This window comes from Fundulus heteroclitus, chromosome 21, assembly GCF_011125445.2.
Source record: "Fundulus heteroclitus isolate FHET01 chromosome 21, MU-UCD_Fhet_4.1, whole genome shotgun sequence".
Classification (NCBI taxonomy): Eukaryota; Metazoa; Chordata; class Actinopteri; order Cyprinodontiformes; family Fundulidae; genus Fundulus; species Fundulus heteroclitus.
In genome coordinates this window covers 23,003,697-23,021,098 of record NC_046381.1, presented here as the reverse complement: position 1 = coordinate 23,021,098, position 17,402 = coordinate 23,003,697, and the positions used below count along the sequence as shown (strand labels likewise).

Sequence of the window (17,402 nt, the reverse complement as noted above, 5' to 3'; positions counted from 1 at the left end):
ATAAAAAAAAAATTGTTTACTATGGATTATTTTGGTGTTTTTGTCTTGTTAAAATGGGTGGGGGTGTCGGCGACATTGCAGCGTAAACACAGAAGTACTAGCGCCCGTGAACGGGGGGCGTAATGGAGCAGCCGCAGCAGCCGCCACTGTCTGCTGCTTCAGACAACAGCGGCTGCTGCTACCGCTTCTCCGGCCCGTGTAGCCATCGCCACCTCCCCTCCGCCGCTATTTAAGTAGAACAATGACTAGAGCAGAATTAAGTTGTATTTACCGGAGATGAAGTGTAGACTTCAAATTCTGTCGTAGTATGATGGCTCCCCCAGTCCATTGGGAGTGTCTGCCTGCGCTCTTTTCATTGAAAATATCCATTTCTTTCTTCGTCCTTCCTCCTTCGGTAAACGACAGAAACGTACATCCAACGATTTGGAATGCCTCTGTGTGCAACCGGGAGCACAAGTCGTAGGCATTGTTTAGATTCCAAAAATAAACGAACTAAAAGTACGCTCTAAATTACCCGTTTTGTCATGTAGTAGACGAGAGCAGCTCTGTTTTTTGCCAACCACCGTGCCCGGATGTAGCGCTGACGTCACGCGTGAACTACCCTATAGTCCAAAAACATGACTGTAAGGTTAGTTGGTTACTCTAAATTGCCCTTAAGTGTGAGTATGTGCATGCATGGTTGTTTGTCCTGTAGGTGGATAAAAGATAAAATTAAAACGTGTACTAAAGTTGAAATATTGTCAGCTACGTAAATGCCATGTAAGGACAGCAACCTGTCATTTAGAATCCAGTCGTGCATCAGTTTGAAGCTCCCTCTTTGGGGATAGTGTTGATCTTCATTTGCAGAAGCAGAAACATTACAACTGATTTCTCAAACCATGTTTTGCAGTAGAAGGCTAAGATTACCACCTTGTGGTCAGGATATTGCTCTACAACTAGTGTGTATATAAATCCTAACTGTTGTATTTCTTTTGTAGGTTGGGATTCCAAATTCACGACTACGTTATTTCCTGATTGCTAAAATATGTGCAGAAAACTCATGCATCCAGACAGGTGCAAAGGTAAATTTTGTTATTTGTAAAACATATCTAGGATTGTAGTGTCACCTTTTGTGACTTTACTGTGGGTTCAATTGTAAAATTGGGCAGTTGCGGCTAAACATGTCATCACTGGTCAGATCAGGCAGTGGACCAGGGAAAATTATGGTGTCTTGTTTTAGCAAACTTACACACCGAAGCAACACTAACTTTAGTGACCTCCGATTGGCATAACGGGGTGTCATTACCGCCAGGGGTGGACTGGGACAAAAAATCGGCCCTGGCATTTTGGATTAGACTGGCCCACCACATTTTTTTTGTGTACTGAATGTGTATACCAACTGTGCAATACTAACTGTGCAATACCTTGAGGCCAGGTTAATGGAAATTAGTGAGAGTGGACACTTAAAATACTTCCAAAATCTTAATTTATTAACACTGTAAAATGTAAACTCCACCACAGCACAGCAACAATTCTTAGATTAGAGAGAGAGAGAGAAAGAGAGGTGTCACGGTCAATCACACATATTATCACATTACATCGTTATAAGAAGTTATTGTAAGTTGCCCATCAGATCTATTCAGTCTTCCAGATACTGTAGGGTAACATTGGACTAATGTGCACTCACTGTGTAAAAAAGGATGCCAATGACAAAATGAACCAGAGAAATGCCTCACTTGTCATCATGGAAAGAAAGAAAATATATAATAATATAAATTTTGATTTACTCAGTCATTTGTAATAAGTATTTTATTTATCTAATTTCCTAATTTTTGATCATATTTTCTCTAAAATCGCAGACTTTTCGCTATTTTTCATGTAAATCCTTGGTGGCGCTTCATAGCGAAGCCGGTGAGGCCGCAGCGAGCTTGGCCTCCCCTGGGATTGCGCAATCCCATGTTAACTGCGCTGACTTCCATTCTGTGAATGCATCTTCCTGTCTCTAGATCATAAATTCAATTGTTCAAACAGTTATGAACTGATTTTCCACAATTTAATATATGTGGATTACGAACTGGGTTTTGGTCATCAAACTGTGTGCAGATAACATGTTTTCGTGGTGCTGGCCGATCATAAACAGCAAAGAACTGGTTGTAGGTGAGGCCGGCAGTTCCTTGGCCGCTAGGCAGGGGGTGCTCAAGGGGCACCGCTCGTGATCCCCAAATAGTAGAGTCAAAACAAGTTATTAATGTTTTATTAGCGAGTTTTGCTTAACAAGTAAAGCACTAAAAAGACTCTAAACATACAGCTGGAACAGGACTGATCAGGGAAGGCTTTCCTCCCTGGCAGTGAGCTCCATTAAGACTGAGAGAATTTTAAAACTGAAGAAGATAAAGAAAACTTTTACCGGAAAATGATGATATTTTTGTTCAGAAAGAGCGCCACAGGGACTTAAATTATAAGTAGAGGTAAGACAGCAATACTTATTCATGTTTTGTTTTTGTAATAAAATGTGCGTAATGTGGGTTAGAGTTTTAGAATGTGTTACAAATGCAGAAATCCATCATAACTCATAAACTGTTACCAATCAAATGACAAATTGTTTTTCATCAAAGAACCAATATTTTTCCATGTATCTTGGTGAATTTATTTGGCTCAATCAGTCTCCTTCAGCACTTTGCAACGAGTCTACTCTGTAGAGTGTATATATTTGTAAATCTGACTCTGATGACGTCAGTGCCTCACCAGCTATGAACCCTACCGCACGTCACTGACTACAACCACCACCACCATATTTTACATCAGACACCGGAGCAGATGAAGGGCCTGCTGTTGGGAACATGTCAGTCAGTTTGACACATTTCGCAGCGTCCGTTTGAAGAACTCGTTTCTTTTTTTCGTGCAGTTTATCTGCGCCTCCCTTGCGTTTCTTATCCATTACTACTGTGAACACCGCTGCACAAAGTTCCACATGGAGCGTGAAGGTGTTTTTCTACTTTATGATTGGCCTAGCCCTTTAGACTGTCAGGGATGATAACCAATGGGCTGCAGTAGCCTGTGGTAAGGGTAAGGAACAGACTCTTGCGCAGCTGATTTTATTTTTCTTCATGCATTATGCAAATATAACGAGGCAGATATATAAAATAATAATAATAATAATAATAATACATATTATTAATATACATGTCGGGTCTGCCGGCCCAAACAGCACGTCGGCCCACCGGGAAAATGCCCGGTACGCCCGATTACCAGTCCATGCCTGATTACCGCCAGTGTGAATAACATCGCTAGGAACAGAGAGTGTGGTGCAAGCGGACGAGGGTAGAGAAACTTTTCCAGCAAAAAGACGACATTGCAACAAATGCAAGAAATTTAACCAATTTGCTAAGATCTGTACGACTAATACACTGCAGAAACAGGCACAGAAACTGTTTCTGACTGCACAGAGCAGTCACCACCTGAGCTCTTTATTGACAGTAGAACAAAACTCAACAAAGCAAGGTGCAAATTAATGTTTAAAATTGACACAGGCGCCCAGGCTAATGTAACACCAGCAGACACATTTCAGAGTATTTGGAGATGTAGCATTAGGCTCACCAGACAGTTACATACTGTATACGTTGGTCAGAGGCTTAAAAGTAAAGGAGCTTGCAGGTTAATGTGCAAACACAAAGAAAAAACAGTCATGTTAGACTTTGATATTGTTAATGTTGAAAACGCTCCTTCAGTCTTGGACATGAAAACATATCTAGATTAAAAACATAGTTAAGTTGTTACACATAATTGAAACACAGCCAGAAACACACACAAGCATCACTAAAGAGTTTGCAGAAGTGTTCGAGACGTGTTCAAGGGCATTGGGCATTTTCCTGGTCAATGCATCCTCCACCTCAAGCCTTCATCCACACCAGTGGTGTGCACACCTCGTCGCATCCCATACTCTCTTCGTGGCAGGCTCAAAGATGAACTAGATGAAATGGAAAAAATGGACATTATCGAGAAGGTGAAAGAACAAACTGAGAAGGTAAATGCTTTAAAGGCATTGGAAAAGCCAAAGACTGGAAAGCTCAGGGTGTGCCTTGGTCCTCGCCCCCTGAACAAAGCCTGAACAAAACCTGTTATGGAAATACATCATCAGTTTTGTGTTAATCATATATTTTTCTTAAAGCAGAAAGAGTTACCAAAGTTTTAAATAACATGGTTAAACTGTCTGGGCTGGAGTGCAAAGAGGACGGAGCCTCCAGGGTCACTAAAGCCAGGCATACACTGTACAAGTTTTTGCCCTTTCCAGGCCGATTCTTCAGTCGCGCAAGAATTTTTTGGATCGGGTCTGTCATTTTAGGTGTTTGGCCCACATGCAGAACACAGTCGGAAGACAACAGGCAGTTAAGATGTTTATTTCGGCTGATAAACACGAATAAATGCTCACAGAGTGAGCCGCAGACAATGATCTGGACATTGGGATAAAAAGCACTGCGGGAGAAAAAGGGACATATTAACGAGAGCAAGTGCGGGAATCTACGCTGCGTGAAGCTCTGCTTACCGCCAGGTATGGAGAACCTGTCCGGGGGAGGTGGAGTGGAAGAACGGACTTGGCAGTTCTCTTACTCTTGGTGGAACTAGGTGACTGAGCGACAGGTGAGCTGGCAAGTGGAACAAAGGTAGGGAGCCCAGGCAGCACCACAGGAGAGAGCAGGAACGGAGAGCGGCTGAAGGAACCAGGCTGAATCCAGGGACGGGAACTCTTGTCTGGCTTGGTAACACCAAGAGGGCTCGAGGGGAATGCCAGAGCAGGATCTGAGCGCTGGGGATTCAGGAGCCAGTCTTCAGTGCTAGGAGAAGCGACTGGTGAGTAATCCAAAGCACACAACGAACTACGAGAAACAGGAGACAAAGGTTAGCACAGGGAATCTGGAATATCTGAGACACAGGAATGAGGAACTGTTGGACAGTGGCCACTAAGCGTACCATAATGTTTAACACTCCGGCGTCCTTCAGCTGACTGCAACCTGCTTTTAAGTTCCAGCCGGAGCTGCCGAAACGAACTGCAGATGTGCACCACGCCCACCTGTCAACTACAGTCACCTGTGAGGGAAAAAGAGTAGAGAACAGGCCGTGCAGACAGCACAGCCTGCAGAATCCTGACAGGGCCGAATTTCAGCTTGATCGTGCGTCCAGCATCGTGTAGTGTATGGGGGGTAACGAAGGGCGATTAGCCTCTTACGACCACCTCCAGATCAGGAATCAGATGATCGGATGAAAATCAAACATATTTGAAATTCAGTCGGCTCTCGTGAGTGATTGTGAGTGCCGGCCTGCTGTTTAAGCAGAGTTACGAGCCAATTTGCCCCAACCTCGCGCACTGCGCACACGCAAACAAGGAAATTCTTCTTCGGCTTCTCAAACGAAAACATAGGAGTGGAGAGAAGCATGATGGTGGTACGTGTGACGTGGAGTCAAACTATGGAGGACCAACTTGTAGAATTGCCAAGGCAGCGTGTTCCGATCTAGTAAGCCTCATATTTAACAGTGAGCATCGACACTTTCGCCTATTTCTTCTTCTACTGTTGACATTTGGCTTCCGGGTAGATTAGTCTGAGTAGCGCCATCTCTCTACGGGGGTGAGTCCGACGTGTGGTTTTTGAACGTCCAGTGTGAGCAGTCAGGTCACATCAGAGTGTCGGGCCTGCACACTGTAAGAACATATGTCATGAGCAGTGAACTTTTAAAACCCTGAGGGTTCGTTGTACAGTTTGAGCTGTATATAAGTACCACGATTGAAAATATCGTACAGTGTATGCCCGGCTTTATGGGCAATAAATTCATTCAACCGTCTTGTGGGATACAAGGCAAAGTGAGAGTCACATGAGGTTTTTTGCGGTACACTTCAAGATGGTTTACGGTTTGAAAGCTTTTTATTGTTCTAATGCTTCTTAGTAAACTCCTAGAACATCTGGCAGAAATATATCAAGAACCTGGCGCACTGCTTGATATTGGAATGCGGATCTGTTTTGGTTGTGAGAAAACAAGGACAGATAGAATGAACAGAGTGTACGCAGCCCCCCGACGTCATCCGATCACTCCGTGATAGGCTGGCTAGCCTATCAAAAATGCACCCTCATTGCAGCCACCCTTCTGTGCAACCAGCACAGAAGGATGGATTCCGTGATTGTCTAAAATGGGATTTTAGGAAAAGTTGTGTGTGTCTCCCCTTGGAATTCCAGTTGTAATAAATATATGTATATTCCGAGTGTTTTGTCTCTAAAAATTGTTTTCTTCCTTTGCTGCCAAATCTACGAACTGGGTGAGGCGGGCAGTAGTGAATGAAACAGGAAGAAGAAGATGCTGTTTTATCACACCCTAGATGACATCCCTCCGAGATTGTCTGGATCAAAATATTTCAGTATTGGACAATTAAACTAAGCCATGAATCATCCATGCTCACTACCTTCAACACCTGTATCTTCGGCAGGTACAGGTTCAAAATATTTCCATTCGGAATCATATCTGCACAGGACGAGTTTCAAAGAAGGGTGGATAAAGCCTATGCAGGGCTATAGGTCGTCACAGCCATCGTAGATGACATTCTCGTATACGGCCACGCCAAGGAGGAGCATGATATACACCTGCGCACCATGTTGGAAGGAATGAGAGAAAGAGAGAGAGAGAGGAATTTAGCTGAATCAAAAAAGCATCATCTGTGTGCTGGCGGTGAGCTATTTTGGTCACAGGTTGACACAAGAAGGCATCTGGCTATACCCCAGCAAGGTCAATGCCATCAGAGAAATGGCTTCCCCACGCAACAAAGTGGAGCCTAAGACCATATTGGGCATGGTCACCTACCTCTCCAGGTTCATACAGAGGTAACAGCTCCCCTCAGACAGATGTTAAAGGAAAACAATATTGCTCCATTAAATGAATAAAGTTACACTTAAAAATATGATAAACTTCAGCAGATCTAGATTTTAAAGAGATTTTCATTCAATCAAGAAGTAGTAAGGAAGAAAGGCAGGTAGCCAAAATATAACCACCTGGTCTGGCGTCTGTTAGCTATGACATTATCCAGGGAAGGCAGATTGTCCACTATAACCATATAACATAGAAAGAATTCCTGGAATCAATGTGTGCTTCTGTGCTTTTTGTGTCTCTGCTGTCTTTTCTAACCCCCAGTTGGTCGGGGCAGATGACCGTTCACACTGAGCCTGGTTCTGCTGAAATAGCCAGAACAGCTATTCATGAGCATGTGTCTGCGCTCAATCCTTCTGTCCATAGAGAAAGAACTTCAACCTGAGCTTGTCTGTCGTAGCACAGGTCACAGTTGGAGAGAAGTTTGTCAGGCAAGGCAAAAACTTCTATGACATAGGGGGGCAAAAGCACAACCTGTCATCTCAAGTGCCTTGAGATGACGTGTTGTGAGTTGGTGCTATATAAATAAAATTAGATTGAAAACAAATTTAAGAAATGTACACGATAGAAACAAGAGACAGAAAGATGGATAAATAAGAAGAATGTTAAAAGAGACAGAAGATGTCAGAAGAACACAGCCCCACCCCTCGAAGAAACACTGCTCTCTGTCCACAAAATTTGTCTGGATTTGGCAGTTGCTAGGAGAGCAGCACATGGCTGACTGAGGTGTGTCAAAGTTTGGTAGCAGGAGGATTATATTGTGGGGCTGTCTTTCTGGGCTTTGGCTTGGCCCACTAGTTCCAGTGAAAGGAACTCTTGGCAACCTAGACATTTGCAGTCAGTTTCAGAGAGGTTCTTGTTCACAATTTTAGACTTATTTAACCTGTTACATATGATTTGGCTTAATGTTTGTGGTAAGCTTTGATCATAGTAATGTAATTTTTAAAAGTAGCAAAACTTTCTGTTTGTCAATGTGCAATATTTGCTTGGTAAAAATTGTCTTTATATATTTTTATGGATGCATATACTAAAGATTTGACATCTCTTCTTCTAGGGTTGTGTCTTCTCCCATGTGCCTAGGAGTCCGTTACCTTCACTGTCCTCTGTCTTGAGATCTGACAGTCCCTGTACTGGCCAGCCAGCAGAAGAAAAAAATAGTGCTCATGTCCTGTATAAACGGGAGACTCCATCGGATGCACAGAGGAAGACTAATCAGAATAAAAACCCATCTGTTCAACAAATACAAGACTTTTTGCAACCACAGATGAACGTGGACATGGAACGTTATCTCCTTCAGCCTAAAACTCTGTTGCGGTATGCTTCAATCTTGGATATTGTTCAGCCCCAGAGCAGGAGGTCTGTCTGCTTCACTAAAGGGTAAGTTAAATAAAGGCTCCCACATACTGTTGTGTACTGTGCACATAGCCTGAAAGAGGAAAATGCATTCTAGTGATGGCTTCAGTCTCCGTCTCCCACGTTTTGTTTGCGATATTGAGACTTTAAAGAAATCTGCGAGAAATGGTAAACGATAAAAGACATAAATCATAAAAAGACATAATCATCATAAAAAGACATAAATAAATAAATAATTGAAAGGGAAAAATAGTAGTTTGTATAATGGTATATGCAATATTGTCTTGGATGTTTTTTAAGGATAAAATAATCTACTGGAATAAATATATGGATCATATATCAGCTTAAACTAATGATAAAATAAGGCAGAGCTTATTTGTGCTATTACACACTTTATATTTATTTAATTTTTAATAAATACCTGTGTCTGTTAGGTATTGTCCGGTGAATACTAGCCCAAAAGCTGATATCAGGACAGTAGCTGAAAGGCATGATTCGAGCACTGGCGTTCTCTTAACAGCAAACTCTGCTCACATATAGAATAAATAAGTGACAACTTTTCTTCAGGTTCAAAAATGTATGAACAGAAATAAAATAAACATTCAGAGAGCATCACTATAGAATTCTGTACATCCGAATTAACACTAAGTTTCAATCAACAAATCCCCTCTACTAGGCCAGGGAAACTTAACTAAAACAACTACTGACACATATGGAAAGGGTACTTTTTGATGACAATGATGGCCAGATTCTGGGACAACAGATGGTTTGAAAGAGGGGTGGAAGAAGCCATTCAAAGCCAGTCGAAAGAGAAAAGCCATCACTAAACAGAGGGGATGGATTGCGCTTCCAATTACCCAGTGTTTACAGCTCGGTCTTCCAACAGTTTCCAAAGAGATTACATCAGCAGTCTCATTATGATTCAGGTGACCAAGTACTCCACTCACACCAAGCAATAGCTTCTAACGATCCAGGACCGGGGTGGGTCACCGTTTTGTATCTCACTCAGAAAGCGGTTGGTACACCGCTTAAAAATAGCGGTGTACCAACAGCCTTGCTCAAGTGTGAGCCACCAGAATTGACAAAGACTCCTGGATAGGTGTCAAAACGTTTTCTGGAAGAACTGAGCTGGTCCGGTTGCCTCAGATTTAAGCCTGTTTGCTGTTGCGATGACTCGATAACTGTCCCAATACTTGAAGCAATTTATTGCAAACATAAATTTGCTGTTAATGACATGGAAAAAAAGAAATTAAAGAAAAAGTAAAAATAATATTTAACTCCCTTTTCTAAAACTGGTAACGTGTCTGATTACCATTTTTCTAATTGCTTTAGAGGTTCTTATTTGTTACAAATAATAGCTATAATGTGTGTATTGTTTTTTTATGTGTAAGACGGTTTTATTTTGTGATATTTTTGTATAGTTATGGAAGATATGTGGAAGGAACCGGATCAGTGCTACAGTGTTGTATGGACCACGAGGTATGTCTTTTTTACTTTCAGTACATGTATAAAGGTACTATAGTAGTATTTTCTTAGATTTCTCCAAAGCTTTCGATATAGTTAATCACAACTTAAAGATTAAGTATTAAGTAAATTAAAGTATGGGTTTCATAACACAGTATTCAGTTGGTTAAATGATTATCTTAAAAATAGACAATAAACTGTTTGCATTAATAATTGTTATTTAAGATAGACTTCTTCGTGGAGTCTCACGAGTATCTGTGCTGGGATCTTTGCCATTTCTTCTTTATGTTAATATTTCACTGTTAGTTTGTGCTTCAGCACTGTCTGTAGACCAAAACAAGATGACTGACAAGCCGCGTCCCTATCTACCTCGCTCCAGTTGCAACCCGGCCCCTCTTTTCCGTTCTCACACTTCAATGCGCATATCTGACATATCTCAGCCATGTCACTTCAACACTGCCCTGTTTTGACAGTGGTATTTTAGGGAAAGGAGGGCCTAAGCCCTGAGCAGCAAACAAGACTTCAATCTGGAGAGACTCACACAGACTCAATTAGAGAGATTTATTGACATAAATTAGAAAAGTTCTTTGGCGCTCGGACGTGAAAGCTGCAAAAGTCTATGGCTTGGATGTTCATTTTAGGATTAGGGCTAGTAAAGTCTCACCCCCAAAAGAAAATGCAGAGGCTGAACTGAAAGAATTTAGAGAAAGGGAAGCGCTGAGAATAAGTAAGGATTAAAGAAGACTCCCCACCCAAAAAAAGGGGGTGCTGAGGTCAATGGGAATGTGATGTTGATCCTGGAGAGTGGTGAGGTTGGGCGGTGACTGGATTGTGACGTTGATCTTGCAGAGAAGGGAGATTCTGCAACGGTGGGAATGTGACGTTGATCCTGGAGGAAGGCTGGGCGGCGACAGGAATGTGACGTTGATTGTGCCTGACAAGAAGTAGAGTGTGTGTGCGTGTACCTGACAAGGCGTAGAGAGGGTGTGGGCTTGGCCGTGCCTGACAAGGCGTAGAGAGGGTGTGGGCTTGGCAGTGCCTGACTAGGCTTAGAGACGGTTTGGATTTGGCCGTGCCTGACAAGGTGTAGAGAGGGTGTGGGCTTGAATAGGAGAGGGAAGAAATTTGATGAGGTGGGACATGACTAAGAAATATAGAATAGACTTGAGAAAGCCAACTGCCACCAGGTAATTGCTGGATGCTCTTACCGAGGAGCTGAGAGATTGAGTAGATAGTTTTGAGAGAAGGTCTGCATGAATATCAGAAAAGAATGATGAAGAAGACCAACATCGATCTGTTGGAGGGAGACTAAAGGGATTGCATGGAGTACTGTATAGAGGCTGCTCCAATTCTAAATGAATGTGCTGAGAATAGGCTGGAATGATTAAAGCAGAGTTTGAAGTGCTCAGGATGAACTGGAGACTTTCTGGAGAAAATAGACACATGTCGATAAATCGATAAAGGAAGCTTAAGGCGGCAGCGCTTGAGGCAGAAAATGACAAAAGCTAGAACTATTTAAACGAGGAATGAGAACAAAAGAGTACAGAGAGTGACAGACTTTGCGAAGGTGAGCCAGCAAAAGAATAGGATCTAAGAGAGGAAAGTCATAGACCTGATTTTAATAAAATATTGCTATCTGACAGGAATTAATTTAGTCTAGCTTCAGAACCTCGAGAGAGAAAAATAATGTAGCGTAGACTGATGGCAGCCAGGGTGGAATACTTGGAATTCAGAATGTGACAGCATCGGTGGTTGAATTTGAATAACATGGAGCATGATTAGCTGAAATATAAAGCTTTGAAATACTGCTTACCTGAGATGAAACTGAGGTAAAGCATGATAATCTTGAAAGGTGAGAGGTCTTTGAAAATGGCATCGATCTGCGATATCACGTGCAGCAGTAATGTGCTTCAGTTTTCAAAGTTGGACCCAGAGGCAGCATGCAGATGAGTAAAATATTATAATAAGCTTTATTTCCGTAACTATTCCTACTGAAATTCATTTTCAGTAGGAATAGTTACGGGAATAGAAAAAATTTTTTGTTGCTTCTCTGTATGTTCTGTTTTTTCTTTTGTTTAATAGAAAATATAAAAATATTTGTAAAAAATGTATCATTACACACATGCACTTTATAAGCTCATCAAGTGTTTTGCCGCTTCCAGCAGTGTCATTTATGAGGCCCGAGCAGCAAAAACGTTGCGAAGGCCTGTTGTAATCATAGTGTTCATTTAATTTTAGTCCCAAGTAGCTAAGCGCTTCGAAGGCCTATTATAATCCTATTGTTTCTTTTAATTATTCTTCTCATACCCTATTGGCTATTTGGAGGCCTTAAAGGTACATAGCCACGTTTTTTTAACTTTTTTATTCATACATCAGTAGCTTACTGTGGTTACATACAAAGTTTTATATGAACAATCATCAAACCCTGCTGGTGTATTAGTTGTTATTTTTTTGGTGTTTTATGCTTTGTTTTTGCTAAGTTTGTTTGTAAATAAAGCCTTTCATGTTTATTTTATTTATTTATTTATTTTAACAGAAGTATAGTACATACTTCCATTAAAAGTTTGCGCAGCAGGGGTTTAAACAAGGAAGCGCCTAACTACTATGAGTATCTCCCAGCAAAACAATGAAGAAAGGTCCAATATCCAGTGAAAAAAAGCACAAAAAATATATGATTCCAAGAGGGAAAAGACTGGAATTTCACTGGGAATAAAGTATGACTCATCATGGCTTTAATAGCATGGCACAACAAATGTTTGATTGAGCTATACTCTGCAAGAGAAATTAAGTTTATATTAAGGTAGATTTATAACTCACGTTGGGAAGCTATTGATAATTTTTTAACAAAGCAGAGTTCCCTTCTGCCTAAAGGTAACCGAAGTTTCTTCAGTTTGGCAGAGTTTTCCTGCTTAGTTCTGCTCCTTGTGCTCCTATTTGTAGCTAACCCTCCTAGTGTAAATGTGTACTCCAGTGTTGACTTCAATGCTGACGTTTCAAGCGGAAATTACTAGCGCTCGCTCTTGCTTGCTTCGTTGTCACTTCTTGTAACTTTGATAATAAGACCGAACATCCCGCACTACCGACACTGACGGTGACCACAGCCAAGCCGCGGCATCTCTGAAGGCTATGAATGTATGACTCAGCGACCCGCTCCTCTCCAGCTGTAATTGGCTAGCATGTTGCCTTCAGTCGTTGATTTGATTGGTTGAATTGTATGATTGACAAATCAAAGATAATGTTGGCCACTCCGAGGTTAAAAAAACAACAACAGGTTTAACAAAAAGCAAAAACAAACTAGAACTGCAAGCAGTTATTAATTGGTTCCAAGCCCACCCACGCCCCGCCCCTTTGAACATGCCGGCTCCCCCTGCTCAGCCAAACCAACATGCATCTGGAACGGATCATGAATGTACGTTTTGCAGGATAACAGAAATTTTTCACAGATCCACTTGTGATGCCAAACGGTTTTCTATACAATGCATTTCACCATAGCAGTTCTCCAATATTGCATAGGCACTGGTACATCTCAAGGTAGGTGTTGTTTCTTATAGTTATTACTAAAATTACTGAAATAGACCGTGACACACTGTTTTCAATAGAGATCACTGCTAACTGGGACAAGCGATCATTGCTCATATTTGAACGAAAGTATGTTTTGATGAGCTTCAGCTTGCAAAATGATCTCTCTGCAGATGCAACTGTCAGAGGCATGGTTAAAAATACTCTAAGGCAGGGGTTTTCAATAGGTGAGGCGCGCCTCCACTGGGGGGGCGCCAAAGAATCACAGGGGAGGCGCGAGAAGACAGAGAAGAAGACAGAAGAAGACAGCGCTGCCGCTCAACTCTGTGAAACTATGTAGCGATATTCGTGCCTTCTGTTTGAGCGCGCAGGAACCAATCCAAGCGCGCAGTGAGACAACTATCAACGCTCAAAACCGGTCTGGCGCACGCTCAACTCTGAAAAACTCTTCTCAACCCACTGTCCTCGCGCTGAGTTCCTTCTCTGCTCACCCGCTACTTTACTCGCGCGCACCTGCTCGTTCCACGCTCAACACCAGCTGTGCGCTCGCTCGGCTGTTTCAGTCAATCACAGACAGTTTTTCTTCCATGCAATCAGAGTAGGGCTTGCAAATACTGCATTCAGATGAATTAAATCAAAATGCTGCAGCCTTTGGCAGAAATTACTAAACATCACCGTGGGATTGAAGAAAAACAGATAAAAAGTTTAATATCTTAGCCTAAAATATTTAGGCTAAAGTATTAGACTAAAATATTAGAGTTACTAAGTGAGGTGTAAAAAATATTTTTGTCTCTTTTCTTTCCAGCTTCTGGGAGGTGATGCAAAAGTTTATTCTGATCATAATCATCATGAATGTCATCATTATTAAAAGAGCACTTTAACATGAGGTAAAACAAAGTGCCAAACATCATAAATACATCAGATAAAAGATAACAACTAATAAAATGCTTGTTTGTTAAAATATCAATAGGTCTAAATTGTGTATAATTAGCCTAAAAAGTAAATTGGAATATGGAATATGTTGATGTCTGTTAAATTCATCTTTTTTATTATTATTTCAGTTGACGTCTCCTGTTGACGTGAGTTCAGTTTGACATTGGCATCTGTTTAGTTCAGTTTGTCTGCTGTTGAAGACAATCGTTTATGAATTTGCTCTAATGACTCTAATGCTCTAATTTTAAAACTAAGCCCTCGGTCCGTGATGTTTCAGTAAAAGTAGCCTGTAAGATGGAATTATTTGGATGGATATTTTATGAATAGGCCTTTTTTATGAATGTACTTTGTTAAAAGAAATACAATAAAAAAACATGTGTTGGGCTATCAGTTGTTTTGGAAACAGAGCATTCCAGGAACACAAAAGAAAGATGCATTTACTGCAGGGACCTGTGTGTGGTTGGGGGTGGGGGGGGGGGGGGCATGGTTATCTTTACCTATTCCAAGGGGAGGCTCACATTCAATGAATTTGAAAACCCCTGCTCTAAGGGCTACTGTCAAACTTGGAAATACCAAATCAAGGTTCTCTTGAATGAGGAACTTTAACTTTTCTAGAGCCTTGTAACTCTTCAGTAGATGACTTGCTGGGTATATTTCTTGAATAGTATCTATTGAAACATCACAGGTGGTCAGGGCATATGTGGTCACTGATTCCTCCAGCTCAGCTTTTGTCATGTGCTCCATTTTAGTGATGAATTGAAATTTCTCAGACACAAGTTGAAAATTGGAAAATGTCTCAGACAGCTCTTGCAGGAGTGTGTCAACAATAACATTGAAAACCATGCACCTGAAGTGCCTTGTGGGTTCCTTTTCGTGATGACCAGAGCATGAATTGTCATCTGGGAGCTTCTTTTGCTTCCTAAGTTGTTTCTCTTTAACTTCAGGAGAAGTATCCATTTCGACGGCTATCTAGCTTATCCATCCATCCATCCATTTTCTAACCTGCTTAGTCCCTCATGGGGTGCCTATCTCCATCGTTCACTGGGCGAGAGGCGGGGTACACCCTGGACAGGTCGCCAGTCTGTCGCAGGGCAGTATCTTGCTTATTCCCCTCATTTTAGAGCCATTGTCATAACTTTGCCCTCTACAATTAGCCAAATCCAACCCCAGATTCTCCTGTACCCCTGTTAGTGTATGTGTGATGCCGTTTCCAGTTGTGTCCTTCACAGCAGTGAAACCCACAAAAGACTCTGCAATAGTGACTTTTTTTTCTCATCTGTATCAATATATCGAAAGATGACTGAGGCCTGCTCTTGCTTTGAAATATCAGGTGTGCAGTCCAGTTCCACTGCAAAGTACATAGAGGCTTAATCTGGGCAGATATTTTACCCAAAATACATTCTGATATTGAATCTAAAAATTCATTCTGAGTGCACCATGTCAGACATCCAGTGGTTTGTTTGGAGGCAGCCTTTCTAAGATGTTCTGCCAGCGTGACATCATATTGTGCTATGAGCTCAAGGATTCCAAGAAAATTTCCATTTTTAGGATTTCCTAACTGAAAATGTTTCCCCCTTAAGCCGGGCGTACACTGTACGTGTTTTTCCCCTTTTCGGGCCGATTCTTCAGTCGTGCGAGCATTTTTTGAATCGGCCGAATTTCAGCTTGATCGTAGAGGGGGGGGGAGGAGGGGGGACTGGCTTCTCACGACTACCTCCCGATCAGGAATCGGACGATCGGTGAAAATCAAACATGTTTGAAATTCAGTCGGCTGTCTGAGGTTTTTGTGAGCGCATCCTGCTGTTCAAGCAGAGCTACGAGGGGGCGCCCTCCCCTCCTCTCCGTCCCCGCCAGCGGAGGGAGGGGAGCGGGCGTCCCTGAAGCGACCTCCGCCCGGCCCGCTCGCGGGGGCATTGGGGAGGGCGGCAACGCGCTGGCTGCCTGTTTCGGCACTCCTCCGCGGTCCGCCGCCTGTTCCGGCACTCCTCCGGGGTCCGCCGCCTGTTCCGGCACTCCTCCGGGGTCCGCCGCCTGTTCCGGCACTCCTCCGCGGTCCGCCGCCTGTTTCGGCACTCCTCCGCTGTCCGCCGCCTGTTCCGGCACTCCTCCGCGGTCCGCCGCCTGTTCCGGCACTCCTCCTTGGTCCGCCGCCTGTTTCAGCACTCCTCCGCGGTCCGCGCTGGCTGCCTGTTTCGGCACTCCTCCGCTCGCGGGGGGGGGGGGGGGGTTGGGCGACCTGCAGTGCCGCGCGGCCGCCGGTGCGTCTCGTCTCTCCTCTCTCCCCTCTGTTCCCCCGACGCCCGGTGCCTCCTGCGGGCCTCGCCAGAGCTGGGCTCGAACCCCTGCTCTGGGTCCCTGTCACCTACCGTCGCTCGCCTGCCTCTGCCACCACAGCGAGCGGTCCCAGAGGGGACACGACGCACAGTGTGAGCAGTCCGGTCTCGTCCGAGCGTCGCGCCGCACAGATCGTGAGCGGTGAACTTTTTAAACCCCGCAGTTCCCTCGCACAGTTTGAGATGTATATAAGTAGCACGACTGAAAAACTCGTACAGTGTACGCCCGGCTTTAGTAGCAAGTTTCTCTCTGCAAGGAAGAGTATGCAGTCAATAACTCGAGTCAACACACTTGTCCAGTGTGCTTTTTCAGCTGTCATGGTTCTCTGCTGTTCACTATCAATAGTCTTACCTAGGCGTAAGCGAGATGCCATTTTTTTTTCCACATCAGATAAGCGTTCATGTGAGACTTACTGGTTTCATGGTGCTTCAGTGTTTTTGAAAGACATCGCCAGTTATGATACCCCGCCACAAAGCACGTGTCAAGAACTTAAGCTTCACCAAAAAGCTTACATGCAAAATAATAGACTTTGTTAGTATTTTTGGAATACAGTAGCCAATCTCGTTCAACTTTCTCTCCATTAGACAGTAAACGAAAACAGTGTGCTTTGGAAAAACACATCTTACTCTTCTGTGATCTTGGATATGGGCCATCAGAAACTTTCTGTGGGCCATTTTCCACCATGTACTGCCCGTGTCCCCCGTTTTGTGTGGTAAAGGCCATTCAGATGGATCTTCTGAATAAAAGCCTTGTCTCAGTACTCTCCTCTGCAACTCTCCCTCTTCATCATGTAGACCTCTCTGCTCCTCTCCCTCTTCTTCATCATCTGAACCTCTCTGGTCCTCTCCCTCTTCTTCATCATCTGAACCTCTTTGCTCCTCTCTCTCTTCTTCTTCATCATCTGGACCTCTCTG

At 43.0% G+C, this 17,402-nt stretch overlaps 1 protein-coding gene across 1 annotated transcript in view; it reads left to right on the top strand.

Moving 5' to 3' along the window:
* Positions 1–17,402, top strand: part of trdmt1 (tRNA aspartic acid methyltransferase 1) — a 92,111-nt gene that overhangs the window by 54,311 nt on the left and 20,398 nt on the right. The window contains 3 exon segments of the mRNA XM_036124807.1: positions 978–1,061; positions 7,940–8,262; positions 9,660–9,717. Coding sequence (XP_035980700.1) covers positions 978–1,061; positions 7,940–8,262; positions 9,660–9,717 — 465 coding nt within the window.